Source organism: Cyrtonyx montezumae, unplaced genomic scaffold (genome assembly GCF_038088225.1).
Source record: "Cyrtonyx montezumae isolate F1298 unplaced genomic scaffold, pur_monq_1.0 scaffold_3, whole genome shotgun sequence".
NCBI classification, from domain to species: Eukaryota; Metazoa; Chordata; class Aves; order Galliformes; family Odontophoridae; genus Cyrtonyx; species Cyrtonyx montezumae.
The window spans coordinates 102,190,405-102,208,287 of NW_027072034.1; the positions used below are offsets into that span (position 1 = coordinate 102,190,405).

General features: G+C 43.1%; 1 protein-coding gene across 1 annotated transcript in view; it reads left to right on the top strand.

The window, feature by feature from the left end:
• Window positions 1-4,570: 4,570 nt before the first annotated feature.
• Window positions 4,571-17,883, top strand: part of NINJ2 (ninjurin 2) — a 43,300-nt gene continuing 29,987 nt past the window's right edge. The window contains exon 1 of the mRNA XM_065742606.1: window positions 4,571-4,700. Within this exon, the coding sequence (XP_065598678.1) occupies window positions 4,668-4,700 (33 nt within the window). The 5' untranslated portion in view covers window positions 4,571-4,667. The remainder of the gene's footprint in view (window positions 4,701-17,883) is intronic.

Consider the following 17,883-nt stretch of genomic DNA (forward strand, 5'->3'; position numbering starts at 1 on the left):
AATGGGACAAGCACCACTGAGCTGCTGTTGCTTTCTTATAATTTAATGATTCATTGGATAAGTACATATTCATTTATTACCCCTTTGGGAGAATTTTAAAAATATGCTTGCATTTTTGTGTTCTCAGTCTCCAGAACCTTCCTTATAGTTGTTACATTTCCAACTATGCTCTGTGGTTCTCTCCTGTTAGAGGTGATGCTAGCCCTGCCAGCTAGGAGCTAGAACCTTACCATTCATTGAAAGACAATGGGAAGAATACTTCTGAATATACTACAATTTAAAAAAAAAAATAAATCATTGTCATTCTATGGTTCTGTGATTCTACAATACCAGGTAATCCCCTCAGTAGGCCAAGTGATCTCCATCTCCATGCTGGTTTAGTTGCCTGTCCTGAATACTCTTGCTGGCTGGCTTATCTTCACTTAGGCAGCCAAGAACCTTATAATTTTTAAGCTATCAATTTTTATTGGCCAGATTATTGATTAGTTCCTGTGCTAACGCTGTTCTCCCATCTCTCTGAGAATTTCCATCTTAGAAGATGGCATCAGAGTCCCTCTTGTTTTTCATTCTGTAAAGCTAAACAAATCAAGCTCTTTTCAGATGATACGCACCCATAACAGATAGTGAGGATCCTCTTTTCTTGATAAAGTGAAGAGGTGGCCCAAAATCATAGGCTGGAGAGAGCTTGTCTCAAAGACAAAATACAGCCACTTTTACAACACAAAATCAAGGCCTGGGAAGGGATAAGAAGTAAAGTTGCCCTGTTATTTGCTTGGCTAGAAGTGTAGTTGTCCTACAGGAACTCTTGTGGTCTTGGTTATGGTTCTCTCCTAAGCACCACAAGAAATCTGAGAGTGATGTAGTAGAGAAATCCTCATATCAATCTTTGGGCAGCACAAGTTTCTGCTGCCAGCAGTCTCTGCAGGCCAGTGCTGAGGCTTGAGAACTGCAGCTCTTCTTCCCACATTCCCTCTGCATCAGCCAGCCCCATTGATGGCACCAGCACTGCTATGCCATGGTTACACATCCAGCAGCAATGCTGCTTGAACCGGCTTGTCCCCACCCTTCTCCACTCCCAGCAGCATTTTCCATTCCCCACTGGGCACCCTTGCTATTGCCAGCATAAGTGTTTGTGCAGTTATGTGCAGAACCAGGTCAGAGATTCGATCCCAGCCAAAAAAATGGCCAAATATATATATATTTTTCCATCTGGAATAAATTCTTCTGTCTGGTTTCTTGGGTGGCTGCACAAGCAGTTTGGCTGGCATATGGGAGGAAGGATGACGGGCGTGGTAATGAGCAACTTTACCATGAATGTTCCCTCCCAGGGGAACATGGCTGTTCTGCAGTGCTTTCCCTCTGCTCTCAGCTAGTGTGGGCTGAACTTGCAAGGGAAATCATATACTTGTTCTTTGTCATGCCCCAACTGCTCCCCACCCTCCTTTCAAGGAACATTGCTCTTTCTCCATTCATCTCTTGTACATATCACCAAAGACTCTAACCGAACAAAAAACAGTCCAGTTTTGGAGGTCTCCCACTTATCTTGTGGACAAACACAGAAGAGCAGGCATCATTAAGCCTAAAACTAGTGAGTGCTGTCACTCAAGTCACAATCTCTTTTAGGAGTAGTGTTGCATTTTCTATACTTTAATCTTTGAACCATTACACTGATGTGTTCTTGCACTGTAACAATTACTAGAAAGATAATTAATTCTTTGTCATCAAATTTAGGAACAAGAAAATCTTATTTATATCTGTGTTCACGGAGGCATTCTTTCTTAGTATGCTATTCCAATTTGAGTTGAAATAAACCTACCTCCCTCACATTTTCCAGTTCTGAGCTTTGCTGTTAGTGATAATATACAAATAACTTCCAAGAAGAATGTTTTTGTGTGAAGTCTTCTCTTTCTAATGTGTTTGGCTCCAGATACTCAAAGGGTGGTTGTTACAGCCATTACTACTAACATGCTTTGCAGAAAAACTCCTTCATGCTATCTTGGGAGAGGGAATTGGGAATCTAGTTTGACAGAAGTGAAGGACACAAGAGTTACTGTAAGCTGTGACTGATTTCTGTAGGTAGTTTGAGGACACTGCACAAGATTATTGCTCTTGCAATACCTCTCTGGAGAGCATGAGGAAATAAAAATAAAATAAAATAATATAAAAAAAAAGTAGCATAGCATTTAGAATATGAAGTACGAAGAAAAATAGTTTAAAAAGGTACATTCTTACATATCAAGCAGCCTCGTCCAAAATTACCTCACTACTGATTTTTGTTTATCTATCAAGTAAAGAGATGGATACTTCATTCCTGTCTGACCACCAAAAACTATTTTGGACTTGTTTTTAAGCCTGTGACATGTGAAGGGATTCAAAAACTTTGGCCAGACTTCACGGGTCATTTTTTGGAGATGTGCTCACAAAAAACCTGCACAGCATGAACTCCTCGTGACTCCCAGGAGTGGCCTCAACAAACACAGTGGGCACATCCAGTGCAAATTATCTATTAATAAACAATATCTTATTTATAAACTCATCAACTATATTTTTTTAGACTATGCTAAGAAAAGTAAATGAAAACAGGTAAATATCTATATTTTCATCTCTGCAACAGTGTACTTACAGTGAGTTTTTAGTTAGCACTTAGACTCCCATCAGGACAGCAACATCAGCAGGTAGTTACCTATGTTTTGGATTAAATGCACTTTTCAATAAAGAAAAAAAAAAAGCTAACAGGTGCTGAAAAGGAGTAAGGAGTAGCCCCTCACTTTTGTTTTCCATTTAAACAAGCTTTTCACTAACAACAAGGCATAGCCTCTCATTCAAGAGTAAGAAGGTGAAGGTGGCTTTCATTGTGATTACAGAATCAGCCACACTTAAATTCACATAAGCAGAGTGTATCCTTTAAGTGAACCAAAGTCTTTTGTGTCTTTCAGAAGACAAAATTAAATCTAAAAGCTGACTGCATTATCAAAACAAACAGAAGCAAGAATACAGAAGCCATTTGTTGTCGCTTCTGTCATTTACTTTAGAAGAAAAGTTGGTTTAGATTGTCTAGCTGTTGGACAGGGGCCCAGATTGCGCCCAAATGACAATTCTGTCTCACCTGTCCAGAAGAACTGCTGTTGCTTTATCTTATTTTGTAAGTCAGAATAGCCAGGGATGTAGGCTTTCCACATGGCCCAACAGACTTAAGGGAGTAGGATCTCTCAAAATAAATTGCTCCCCAGTGAAAGTAAGCTTGATCAATTCCACATAGACATGTAGTGTAGTGAAATATAATTGGGCAGTAGCAGAAGCCTTTCTCCATAGGAACTATGTGTCTCTGTCCCTTTCCTTGCCCCAGGTATGTGTGTGGCTGGGTCAGCTCCCAGCTGTCTGATTTCAGTCCGAGGGTGAACCAGAGCTGAAGGGTGAGAGCTGGGCAAGGCTGAAGCATCCCTGGCCAAGGTGGGCTCAAGCTGCTGCAGAGCCACAGCCTAAAGGTCAGATGAGGCAGGTCCTCATCCTGTTTCCTGCATGGTATTAGCTTGCTCACTAGATATATCTCACTGCTTCAGCTCATACATCTGCAAGGAAAAAAAAGAAAAACTATTTGAGAGAAATGCAGGGGGACTAAATTCATCAGCACTTTGAAATGAACTTGCAGTACTAAGCACTGGTATTATCACTGCAAAACCAGGCCTTTTGCTAGGAAGCATCAATGCAACAGGATCACCTACTGACAGAGTTGTCAGCACTTTTTATAAGGCTGGAGCACTAGGACATGCATGTGGTTGAACTGTTTAATCAGCATATATTACTTACATTTTTCATGCTACTGTGACTAGAGAAGCTGTCCTTCAAAAAGCCAAAGGAGCTGATGTGATTTACAGGTGGTACAAAACAACAGAATTACTCTGGTATCTAGAGAATTGCATTTATTTTTCTGCCTAAGCATTCTACCTAATAGAAACTTATTTTCCTACATTGTGATTTGATTCTGACTTCATACATTTCCATTCCGGTTGTCATTTGTAGCTGTTTTTCACTTAAGTAAAAAGCAGAATTTGATTTCAGCCAGGATCAGCCATATCAAATTGAAGTTAGAAAAAGTGTCGGGGAGGGAAAAAGAAGAGCATTTTGGCTAGGGAGAGCAATGAGAAGTGACTATAAACAGAGCGAAGTGGAAATTTTACCTCAGCCGTAACAATATCTTTGCTGCGGCAGCAGCTAGCAGGCAAAACTTTCTGTACCTAATCTCTTTACCCGTTAGTTCTTCATCTGCCCTCTCAGCCGCGTGCTGATGAGCTGGGTTGAGCTGGGGAGCCGCGCAGCCCATGCCAGGAACCACTTGGTACACTGGCTGCAACCCTGTCGTCCCAGCCCAAGTGAGCTCATGAGGCTCAGCTGGGCTCCGAGAGGTAGCACGGACACGTCATGAGCACGACTGTCATGGAAAGTCTAAGAGGGACGCTTGTTCCACGCGCTGCTTGGACAATGCAGCATTGGCTGCCACCCCCTCTCTCAGCCCCCAGCTGATGCCAAGGCGGGCGGCCGGCTGCAGCCGATGAATAGTGGGTCTGTTCCAGCAGCTGAGCGGCCTGGTCCAGCAAGGAGAGTCTCCGGGACTGCAGAGTGCCCCGCTCCTCGTGAGGTCTGCAGGGAAGGGAGCTGGGGGCAGCAGGATGGCCTCGGAACGGGAGAGCATCAACCTGCAAGTGAGTCCATCTCGGGGAAGCGGCTGGGGAGGGAGAAACGGGAGGGAAGATCTCTGCTCCAGGGGATACATCCACCCTTTCTATCACTCTGTTCTCTGTTCCGGCAGCTAGTTTCACTTGCTGCTTTTCGCCTCTACTCTCCTTTGAAGTGAAACTAGCTCTGCCCCTGTTCCTCCAGGAGTTAAGAGCTTCTTCCTGAAAGAGGGCAAGAAGAGGGGAATTGCTAAGAAGGGCTGCACTGGGGGGCAGCAGGGGCAGAAGGGAGCGTCAGCTCTCAGAAGGAGGCAGCACATACTTTACAAGCTGCAAAACTCCGAGCCATTCCTCATCTCACAAAGCCTTGCTCTGTTTGGCAGAAAAGTGTTCCCAATCTGGAGGGAAGGAGAAGAAATAAATACAGCAAATGCTGCGGGAGTGCAGAGGCCAGGGTTTCCTATGTAGGGTTTGCAGAGAAACAACACTTCTTGATAAAGCCCTTTCAGTTCTCCGCGTTCCTCTTCTGAGTATTTGTGTTTTTTAAGAAGGGTGTTTCTTGCGCTCAGCATGTGTTCTAGGAAAGGGCAACTGCCCAAGGCTTTGGAAAAAGAAACTTTAGAGATGAAATGGAATCAAAACCCCAGATCATAAACATCCATCTGAAGTTCAAGCCCAAATCTGTGCTTGGGAGAATGCTGGAGAAGGGCAGAGTGTGAAGCATTGCCTGGGGTGCAGCTTCCAGCCCGGGGGAGGTTGGCAGAAGGGTCCAAATTTTTGCAGCTGATTTTTCTGTTGTAACAGATTTAACTGTTCTCAGAATTAAAAGTGGGGAAATCCACCTGGTGGCTCATTTTTTAATTCTTTGGTCCACATCAAAGAGACTAAAATGTAAAGTTTACATTGGGAATAATCAAGGCCATCATCCCAGAGCTGGATCAGTGGGCTAGAAAGAAGGGCAGTGGTTCACTGGTCCTGCAGGACCTCCCCCAGAGGTATGAGGTGCAGAGCAGCTTTATAATACCTTGGAACAGCTATGTACAGGGACAGAGTCACCATCACTGAGTAATATGCAGAGGTACCTTTGACAGTTGGTGAAAATACATTCTGTTTAGCACTCAGGAAGAAAGAGGATAAACTTTCCTAGGGAATAATAAAGCCATCACTAAGCCAGGAACTGGGGACAGAGGACAAAGAGGATAAAAGATTATGCTAAATAAAAAATAAAATTAAATCTTTGTATAATAAATCCTCCCACACAACCAACAGCTTCAGGTCTACACTGGATTTTTAGCACTATCCATGGATGAAAAAAAAATCAACTTCACAGATTAAAATGCTCAGAAACTGCTGAAAAATCTGGATTTTAGATTTTTCCACAGTCAGACTTTTCTCTGCCATTCCATCGTGAGGTTATGAAGAGCCAAAAGTGATTCTCAGTACTATCAGCCAAAAGTAGACTTGACAACACTCAGAAAAGTAAATAAGAACAGAAGGACAAAGTTTCCTTGAGTTACAAAATTGAAAAGAGTATATGTATCTGTTCCTAGAGCAGGAAGAGGTGGAGGCTGCCCAGGGAGGTGGTGGAGTCACCGTTGCCAGAGGTGGTCAAGAACTGTGTGGCTGTGATGCAGAGGGACGTGGTCAGTGGGCATGATGGGGATGGGCTGGTGCTGAAGTAGATTATTTTAGTGGTCTGTCCAACCTTAGTGATTCTATGGTTCTATGAGTGTTTCTATCCATCTCTACATAGGATGACACAAGAAAAGTACTGAGATTTTCTTTGTGACAGCTTAAAGTGACTTTATGAAGCCACCAGAAAGTACCAAACAGAGATAAGTGCATACTTATGATCAGGAATTACACAGTCCTGGCAAGGTAGGGAAAGTACACTGCACAACTGCTCTGCTGAAGCAAACAGAAGGTTCTGGTGTGTTGTGATTTTAGAAGTGTGAGTTAAAAGAATCAGTGGAGAGAGGAAGAAGTCTTTCAGTAGAAAGTCCATTTAAAAGCTTCTGTTGAGCCCTGCTCAGGGCACTGAATGCAGAGCAGGTGTCTTTCAGGACACTTCCAGCTGTGGGAATGCGTACAGTATGCTGTAGGGAGGTGACTCCTGATTCACTCCTTCTTCAGGAGCTCTGGGATGGAGTGACAGGAACAGGCAGGAATATTGGCTGGGATAAAACCTAGAAACATCTTACACATTTGGACAAATAAGTTTGACAGGAGACGAGAACGGAAATAACATGAGCCTCTAACCCAGCACAGGAGAGAGCTAGGAGAGGTGATCAAGATTTTAGATGGCTCTAAGGACAACCAATTGGTTCCCAATATTTTTGCTCATCCTAAAAGATGAGAAACAAAAGCTCTCTCAGCAAAATTGAAAATCTCCCTGGCAAGAGACACTCCCTCCCCAGGGTGGTGTCAGCCTGCGGAATTTGCCAGCTCCTGGAGCAGGTCAGAAAGCCAAATATTGGAGCAAGCTTTGAGAAGAGGTCAGGAGGATGCTATGATCAACACAATATTTACAGTTCTGCAAGTTAAAAAAGATACTTTCAAATCCCATGACCAATGGCAGGATAAAAATAAATACTCTCCTCAGCACCTTACAGGCAATAACTCAAGTTACTGACCAGGCTGCAATTAGAGAAGATGTATGCCAATTGTCCATCAGTGAGACCTAGGACAGGTTTTTACCAGTAAGAAGTATTTGCCATTAATCCACTTTCTCGAAAACAAACATTTTCTTGCTCAGTATGTTTCAAAGGATTCTCTTTTTCAGTCCTGACTTCTAGGAGGACTGTCAGAACCTCAAATTACACAGCGGGTCACTGAAAGGACAAAAACAGGCACATGAAGGTGGAACAGCTTCATCAGATCTGCAGCAGCTAGCCAAATGCTAAGATAAAACTTAAAATCTTTTAATTAAAAATATTTGTTCACCTATTAAAAGATGAAACTTGAACGTGAATTAATTTTAGTTATACATATTTCTTACCAGACATTTCTATTTGTGGTTTCCAAGCAAAAGTTTCACCTTCCCCTATCAAACATCTGCCACTGACAAGCAAGCATGCAGGCAGAGCAGTAACATGATGAGATATAACAACAGAGCGTTCTGAAATAGAAAAAACACATTTGAGAGAGAAACAAAGAAAACAGCCCACAAGGTCCTATCGCCAGGTTCTTTTTCCTTCAGCATATAAAGGTTTGCAAGTTAGAATAGTAGCTTGGCTTTGATAGTCACATTCTGGTTCATTTATCTGCAATTGTTCATGATATAAGTTCCCCTAACTCCCACCTCTTCTCCTGATTCACAGGGGGAGGGGAGAGGGGACAGGGAGGAGGAGCAGGCTATACAGGTCTGTTCTTTTCAGCAGCAAAAGGCCCATTCAATCTGTCCAGCCGTGTGCCTCAGCTGCTGCAGTTCACGATTTGGCATCTTAACACAACCTTGTTTCACTAGTGATTTAAGCTAATGTACCAGGCTTTGAATGGGAGCAACTGAGACGACATCCGCTCTACCCCTCCCACCACAGCAACCTGGGGAAGGTCTGCAGACAGCTGAAGTCAGTAACACTCACACACTGCTGCCACAGCTACGTCAGAGCCCCAGATGAATACTGCAAAATGGAGCAGAGGCTGGGGCCGAATCTAAATGGCTCTTGTTAGGTCTGTATCTTAATATTTTCTAATTCATGAATGAATGCTGTGTTCTGTGTAAGTGGGCGTTTAAAGGATGTGCACTGGATGAATGCCATCCATATTCATATTGCAAAAGGGACTACACCGTGCACGCCGCTTCTTTCTTTCTTTTTATAGCTTCTTACTCCTTGGTTTAAAAAAGATTACGATCCTCTGGGATGAGAAGCAGAAATAATACATCACCATGTAGGGAATCATTCATACATCAAAAGTAAAAAGAGTAAACAGATAAAATAATCATTCTGGGAAAGAGCCCCCGTGCTGAATTTTTTTGGCAGAGGCTGTTTGGCAAATACTTGCAATGCTACATACATCTGCAGAAAGAAAGACAGGTTTACAAGCATCTTGAAAGGAGGAAGACAAAAAGGGGGGGTTAAATCCTTGGATAATTTACTTCTAGTGCTGAGTTTTTGACCAGGTCAGCAGCAGGAAGATTTGAAACAGGCAGATGAATAGAGTTAGCTGTAGGCCTGACTGTAGTGGGGACTTTTCCAAAATGCCCACAAAACAATTGGAAAGTCCCACTTAGCGCCGTAAAACCCACCTCCCACATCCCACTTTCAGCCTAGGCTTGAAGACGGAAAGCAGCAAATGTCTTAGACTTCTGGTTTTGCATTTTTGTTTATGGCTTTAGCGTGTGCCTCGAGGCTGTGACGTGCTTACAAGTTCCTGGCTCGGGCACATATTTGCCTGCTTCTGCAGATACAGCCAGCTTGTGCTTTCTAGTGCTGGAGGACCTTTACCCTCATTTAGCAATTTCCTAGAATGATGGCAATACAACAGCCCCAGCCAAGCAGTGTCCCTGCCCCAGTGGACTTCAGTAGTGTTGTTTGGGTTCTGGGACAACCCACGTATTTGCCTTTGGACAACAGTCTGCAGTGAGAGAGCACCTTTCAGAAAGATAAGCTCAAGTGCTCCAGAGTCACTCCTGCAGTGTGTGCAACTCAGTCATCAAGCATCTGAGAACTTATTTCACCACGTTTTTAACAACACTAGTCCAGCTGCCACAGCCCTCCCAGCAGGAGCCTGCTTCCCACTCCCTGGGTGCATTCTGTCTCCTGTGTCACTCATTTGACCCGGGTAAAGCTGATTCAGAGAGTTAAACAAGGAGAAAACTCATCATTCTTTGCCAGAGCTTCTGTTCCTCTGTGCTGAACTGGTTCCTGGAAGGATCAGGCAAGCGCCAACAACCAGCAGGGTTAGGACTGTGTGGCCAGGAGAGTACAGGGAGGGAGCAGGTTCTCTCCTCTCAGCAGAAGCTGCCTCTTGTTTCAGATCAGTTAGTTGAAGGTCCAAGACTGAGTGTAGCCCAAGCCAGGAGCAGGGAATGTCCAAACTGTAACGGTGATTGCTCTCACTAGTGGATGTCACTCAGACTGTAAGATTTCAGACTGTTGCTTGAGACTAAAGCCTTTATAGGGCTAGCTAGATGCTGAGGTGATGATTCAACATGCCTAGTCAGTCAGAAGGCAGATGTGAAATATGGTGTCACACTTAGGAGTGAGAATGATCCTATGCTCTTCATTTAACAGTGGCAGTGACATGCAAAGTCCGTGATGGTTCTAGAGACCTGCAACTCTGGCACTAGTGGACAGACGGCATGACAACAGGACACTAAGGAGATTTTTCTTACAGCCAGTACTAACTGCTCCTTTGTTCTCTAGCCAGACGTGGCATTTCTCCTCTCCCCTGTACATTCCTCCCACCAGCTCTAACTGAATACAGACTTCCCACTTAGAACATTCATTTATGCCTGTTCCAAACATAGTGAAGGTGTTTTCTCATCTTGAAGAACTGAACCTACCATAGATTTCAGGGTACCTGGTGAAAATGGGGTACATGTACAGTCAAAAATGCCCTTAGATTGACCCCACAGAAATCAGTGGCCTTACACACTGGAGGCTGAACTGGTCCCTGGCACTCCACCTTCTTGAGGGGTGGGGGAAAGATAAGTAGCAGTGTTGTAGTGAAAAAGGGAGTTCGATCTCATGCTGGCAAACCATGTCCACACTGAAACTCTGCATGTAAAGGTAGAGAAGGTCAAGGGATGTTGATAGAACACATATCAAGTAGTGAATTAGCTGGACTAACCACTTGGTAAGTCTGCTCTTACGGAAACAACGGTCATGCAGTGCCCTCTTGCAGGAGAGTATGAGGGACTGCTGTCAGAAACAGTTCTTACACTGGGTTTAGGGATAGGGTAGGATTCAGATATTATTATATTAATAATATATTTCTGTCTATTTACAAATACCATACAACTGAAGCATGGTAGGAGTGAGGGAGCAGGCATGGGAAGTGTGGGCCTCCTAGGGGGTACAGGAAGGACATAAAGCAGTTCAGAGGGTGACAAGATGGTGCCTGCACCATGCCAGAGGCTGAGGGATACATGGGTCTTTGTGTGGTGGAGGCCCTATGCTCTGCCAAAGGTAGCAGTGAACCATCACTGGTGCACCCCATTTGGAGGATGGAAGCCACCCTTGAGCATCCCCCTTCCTTCTCATCCCACCATTTTCCCCTCATCAGTCCTTTAAGGGCCCCATCTGTTCTACACAGACAAGCATACCCCACACTTGGCAACCTGTAGATCTTAATCTTTAAGCGCACAGGGAGTGGACCACTTTTATTTAGTGGTAATCCATGGCCTGGTTATGGTAATGGTAACGAATGGTTTTCCTTGTTGGTCAACATCAAAGCCTCCCACTGAGCCCCCTACAGTATGAATCCCCTGCTAAATCAATCCCTTTTCACATCTCTTGTAAAAAAAAAAAATGTTGCCTCGTTTGGCCTCATTCCATCCTGTGTCTGATAGCTGAATCATACTTCTCCTTCTCTGTTCATCCTCACTGGAATGAACAGGTACAGGTCTTCTTCTCATTTAGCCAGTAAAAATAGAAGCCTTCAGCCCAAGCTACCATTTTTCATCCCTTCCTGAAAAATCCATATTCGTGTGTCATGCCTCTCTTCTGGCAGCCTGCAATGGGTGACGCTGCATGTATACAGTAACACCCACACAGAAGCATGAACTTCTCCAAATATGAAACAGCATGTGGGTATTTTCACTGCCATTTCCCCATCCCTGGCTTGTGAGTCAAATGTTTATAAAACTCTCTGAGAAAAGGGAGTACAAGAAACCAGCTCCAAAAACTGAACGCTACTTAAATCTGGATTGCTTTGGGTATGTAAACAGGTAACACAAACTTGAATTGAACACCAGAATGATGGAAGAGCCCAACTGCAGATGCTGCAAGATTCACATCACCATACACCTTGACACACACACTTGAAGAAGGCAAATTATAATTCCTTATCAAATTACACAAATCAGTGGTGTGTTTCTATAATTATAGCTGTGAAAACCTTTCTACTTGGGATCTTAGAACTTTCAATCCAAAATAACCCATAGGGAAGAAATTTCTCATGAAGCTTCTTGGGTCAAGGTTCAGCAAGCGCTGGAAATTCTGGGGGAATCCTACCAGCTACTTTAGAGAAATGAGAACACAAAAACGAGATGCTGTGCTGGTTTGTGGATTGTTCAGGCTCTTTTCTTTTTCTTTATAATTGTTGCAAATATTTATGCATATTTGCAGAACTTTTCCCTTTGTAGCCACACAACTCAAAGTAATATTTTTGGGGGGAAGGAGGAAAAACCCAAGTTCACCACAGACCTTAGTTATATGTAAAAAATAACTTCTCCTACCAGTCTGAAAAGAGTCAAAGAGCAGTCAACCATTCTACTGTAACATGTGTTTTTCTGAAAGTACATATCTGTAGAAAATATAAACACTGAAATACTCCACAGAAGTTGTGTGAGAGCCAACCTCACTGCCCCTAATTTTCCAGGCATTTTGTAAGTATCAGTGGACTTAACTTCCCTGCCCGCGTATGAAGAAACAAGCATTTTCTTGCCTATTTTACAGACTGGCAAGTGAAGGCAGAGTGACCACTGGTGTACCCAAGGACAGGCATACAGAAACTGACAGAAGCAGAAAGGAAGAACGGATTGTCTCTGTTTGACTGAACAGGTGAACTGCCATGCAGCAGAGTGGTCTGTTGTTCCATCTCTCATTCTGACTTGCTGAAGTCCTAATATCCACTATTTTTTGAGGAATTGTTAAAAGTTGTTGCATTTAGTCATCAGAGACCACCTTGTTACTTCACACAATGTAAAGCAAAACATTAACTGAAGCTGCCAATAACAGAGCAAACACAATTCCCACCCTGCTGTAACTTCAGCATCAGTTGGAAACAGACTTTGCTGACAAGCTTTCAAAAGCCCAGGCACACAGCTGTGTTTGCATCTCTTTTTTTGGTGGAGTTAAAGTCATGTTCAGCCATGTTGATGTAAGAAGCAAGCACCAAAGCAAAAGTGAAGCAAACTAAATTAAATTAAACATAAATTATGACTCAGGATGAACATGTGTTCTTGATACTACTATTCTACTTTAAGTTTGAACCCTTTTTCAGCTGTTTCAAGATTAAACATTTCTTAACGCCCCTTTGTGACTTCAGGCTGTGGCTGTACTTTTTTACTGACTGAAACTAGAGCACTATATGACAGGAGGTTCATCCTTACCACCACCATCAATTACTATTGCTCCCTCAATGCAACTACTCAAGGTAATCATTCTATCAAGACTGTCTGGACTAAAAAACCTCCATCACTAAGTATCTAAGATAAATCACAGCATTGTGAAATTACTTGTTTAGGGAACATGCAATTATGTCTCCTTCCAAGGAAAAATTAAGTCCTCTTTTGTCTTGAGTCTGGACAGAGATAGAAATGGCAGATTCTTTACATAGGCCCTCATCCATATTATTACAATGCGATAATTATTCCCATTCTTGGATTTTCCTTGACTGGTCATCTTAGCTGAAGATCTAGTTATTCTGGAATGATTTGGGAAGATCATGAGATATGCAATCTAGATTCTTTCTAAATTATAAGTAAGGAACACATATACAAACAGAAATACAACTAAAACCACTCCTACACAACTTCTTTTTCTCATGTTTAGCCTTTGGCAATACCTTGACTGGCAATCCATAGTTATCAGAGAGACATCCAGCATAGAATTAATATGTGACAAGAAAATATAATACGCTGCTGTTTTTCCCTCTTTTAATACAAACAGATTTGAGCTCCATTTTCATCTCCGTGTACTAGACTCCTGGGAGCTGATCTAGGACCAAATCTTTAGCCAGTCCCCATTTTTTGGCATGTAGCTGTGAAAAAGTTGCCTAAGGGAGCTGTGTCAAAGGGCTTTTACTTTATTCTTAATGGCTCCACGTAGGGTCTGAAGGAATCTGAAGTGCTCACGAAATGTGGTTTCCCCTCTGGTGTTTGCTGTTCAGCTGGCTCAGCAGCTCAGCGTTAAAAACCATTGTGAGTGGATTTAGCACTTGTGAAATAATGCTGGCCTATTCAGATCCAGAGAGGGATGGGCAAAATCCACCCGCGCAATAAAAGCCCCTCTTCCGTCCTCCTCAAATGAGAGTGTGACAGATTTCAAGGGAGAAAACTACTCATAGCCAGGGACAGCTATACAAATCCTAGGGGAATGAGATACCTGATTATCAAAACTAAAATACTAGTAAATGCTCAGAGGAGGCAAAAAACTCAGTATTCCAGAAAAAAAAAAAAAGAAAAAAATAAGATAAAAAACCCAACACCTTAATGTAAGAAGCAAATCATGAAGGAGGGGAAAAAAAAATCAGGAATAAGGTGAGTCTTGTCCTTGATTAGAGGCCTGTCCCCTCCTCCTGCCCTGCAGCCAGGAGAATTGGCCCAGTAAAAAGCTCCAGCCGGGTGTGGTGCTTGGCAGCGCAGCAGGAAAAGCTGGAGCTTGTCTTGGTTTGAGTTGCTTTGGTTGTGCAAGGATATCACTTTTCTTCTTTCATGCCTGTGATTTAAGAAAGGCCAGGGTCCTGCAAAGCTCACAACTTGGCATAACCATGGGAAGAAAGAAGGAAAACTGGTGAAGAACTCAGAGGCCTATTTCCTTCCTGGGGAGACAGGTGAAAATTCAGCCAAAGCTCAGAGTCTACGAATGACAGATTATGCATGCTAGTGAGCAAAATATGGGGATAGAGAGAACTGACATCTGAAAGTCTAAACCTCCAGAAATCAGAGAAAATACAGCTCCCTGCTTCATCCTAGCATGAGCAACTAAGCGTAACAAGAGGAATGTTTAATCTCAGCCTATCTAATACTCAATTATTCTGCTGAGACCGTGGAGAAAAAAAGATAACTAATGGCAGCTCTGATGTGGATGGCATTGCGGGCATGCTGCAGATCTGTAGCTGTACGCAGAGATTTGAACTCAGGACTAGGCTCAAGCAACTCCATACCAGGTGGCAACAGCTCTTGGCAGCTACTAATTAAGTTAGCTTTTGGTTAGAAATATCTAGTCAAGCAGATTTCTGATTCACTTCCAGCCCCCTCTGCGCTACCTCAGTTACTGAGCTGAGGCTTAGAGTGGTCATTTTCCTGGGTCATGGCCACATGGCAGCTCTCCTGTGGATCCCTGGGTGGAAAATGGGCTCAGGATTCAGACTTGAGCCAGCATGTGGTGAACTCAGGTGTTTACAGCTGGGGTGGGGCAGGGGCTGAGCCCAATGGGTCATGTTAAAGCGCTTCCTGTTGCCCCACTTGCACAATGTACAAACAAGGACATTATCTCTCCTGTGGGAGTAACTGACTCAGATGTTTGGCCAGATGCAGGGAAAGGTGTCTCTACAGCCACTGACAGCAAAGAATTGCTTAAAAAATACATCCATCCCTTTGTGGCACCAAGTGATAACATCACATTTATTGTTATCTAAAACATTTTTTTTCCTTCCTTTGCTCACCTCTCTGTTTTTTCCTACCCAATATGAACTTGTTTTTGGTGTCCCTAACACAGCTTTTAGGACCTCCTCCCTTTTATTTATTTTTTTATCATATTACATGTTGTCAAATGACATACAAAAAGTAAAGTTTAGCCAACTAAACCCTAAGAGAGTAGTGCAAGGGCAAATAACACTGATACGTCTTTTCAGCTTTACCACAAGCTCTGCACAACCAACCGTGTGTGTCCATGGACTTCATAAATCCCTACACTGTGGATATAAATGGCTGCAGGCCTGGATGGTGCAGTCTGAGAGAATACTGTTCCCGATGGCATTCTGCTATCATTCCATCAGGAGACAATGCCTCTAGCCCCATCCTCCTTACTTGCTCTGAGAAATAAGGGGGCAGCAACTAGCTGAGTAATTGCTTTTGCTATGTGAGCCATTTCCATGAACATTATGTATCAGTGCCCTGCACACAATTAGTTGCTTCTTCATTTGTTATCGTCCATCCAGTGGTATAGTTGTAAGGCAGATTAAGCAGAAACAAGAGCAACAACACCTGTGGGAAGCTTGTCTTAGGACCAGGAAATAAAGAGACTAAGGGAAGGCTGTGATTTACTGATCACAATCTTTGCATGGGAAGGTCTATGTCCTTTGAAGGTCTGCTTTTTTTTTTTCCAGTGCACTGTGAAGGGCAGATAGGCCTTCATGACTCCTCTTGGTTGCACTATAGATAATATCCTGTGGGCCCAAAACTGTGGGAATATTGCATCTGTTACCAAGCAGCATTTGGTCTGCCTTTCGCCCAAGGCACCTGTACTACGTACACAGTCAACGCTAACATGTTGCTACCTGTGATCAGAGGGAAATTCACATTCTGTGCTTAACTGCTGCAGGAGCTAAGGTATTAGGAGGATGTATGAAGTTAAGGTAGGAAGGGCAGGGAAGGAGAGGAAAGGCTTCATAACTACATTCAAATGTAATAGGTGCAGCTGAGTGGAAGCCTTCAAGGTTGAAGACTGAAGAGGTATTCTCTGAGGCAGTCTTTCTTCAGAAAGTAGATTACCAGGTAAAACCTCTGCAAAATGTCCAACAAAAACAGGAATGTTTGGTGCCAGGGGCGAGAACTAAGAGGAAGAATTGTAATGATTTCACTGAATATTTGCCTTCCTGTCAAGTAAATATAGTCCCTGATCATTATAATCATAGTAATAGATGGAAAAATGTTTATTTCACTCATCTTCTCTGATCATCTCAGCATCAGCATGAAAGAGGATATGGTATCAGGCTGCTCAGACAGGACATAAGAAACTGTGAATAAGCAGTAAGAGGCATAATGGCATCTGTTTCAGTTTTGCAGGGAATCTGACTGTAGTGAGCGCAGAGAAAAGCACCGCAGAACACCTTCACAGGGACACTGCACACTGTACTGTCAGTAAAGCCCATCTGATCCAATGACATGGAGCTCTGCTGAGGGAGGCAGAAACCAAGAAAGGAAGCGAATGAAGTATAGTGACAATACACTTTCATTACTTTGTGCTAGACGTGTCTAAATGTTTTAGCACACAACTAAAACTGGGAACCAGTATGAGGTGCCTCTCTGAGCCTGTGTCAAGTAATGACAATCACAGCAAACACAGCACTCCAAAACACAAGCATCCATTCTAGTCCATCACGAACAGCCCAGCCATTTTTTTTCTTTTCCTCTTACTTCTCTCCTTATTTTCCTTAACTCTTCCATCCTGATATACAGGAGTTTATATCGACACAGCTTTTTGGCTGCCTTCTTTTAAGAGTCCAACTGCAGTATAAAATGCAGACTGAGTGAACCCGATTGAAATCCAGGGCATTTGTTCTGCATCAGTGGTTCCCGCTTATTTTGTCCCTCAGCCATCTTGAAGTGAGAAACTGCAGGGTAAACACCACAAGCAGTTAACAAAGGAGCCATAAGAAACCAGTTACTGCAAAAGTTTGCTTCCCACTCGAAGAAGTGGAGTACTTTCGGTGGATGAATGTGAGTGCTTTTCAGATGACTGTATTTGCAGAATTTAGGCATTCAACTGTCAGAAAAAGTGTTATTCTGCTTCAGTCTCCTCCCATTCTTATTCTGGCTCAGAGGCTTTTGCTTCCCCGATATGGTCTCCTAGGAAGCCTTCATTTGCTACACCCCTTTCCAGAGGTCTCTCAAAGCAACATCCACCCAGGAGATCTGTGAAAAACACAATTGTCACTAAGGGGATTTGGGCCTCTCTTTAATTTCTGCTATGCTGTACTTTAGCTCCTCATTATAAAGTTAGTTCTTCAAGGTTCTTTGTCTCTGCAGGGTTGAAAGTTGCTGACTGAATGTCTGGGTCCAATTTGCCTCCATTTTTCCTTTAAGTGGCCATCCACAGCTCTGCAAAATGTTTGTGTAACGCCACAAGATCTTTCACATCAATCTTAGTTAAGATTTTAACCTGTTTTGCACTGGATTCAAGAAAAAAAAGCACAATCTGACTAATAGGTCACCAGAAAAAAATACTAGCCTAATATTTTAGTATAAAGCCTCAACTGTGCTACTGTGCTTTGTGTGTTTTGAGTTGGGTTTTTTTCTCTCTTTTTTTTTTTCTTTTCCCTCCATGGAAGGAAGAGAACTGACATTTTTCTAATCCGAGAATGAAATTCCCAGGGA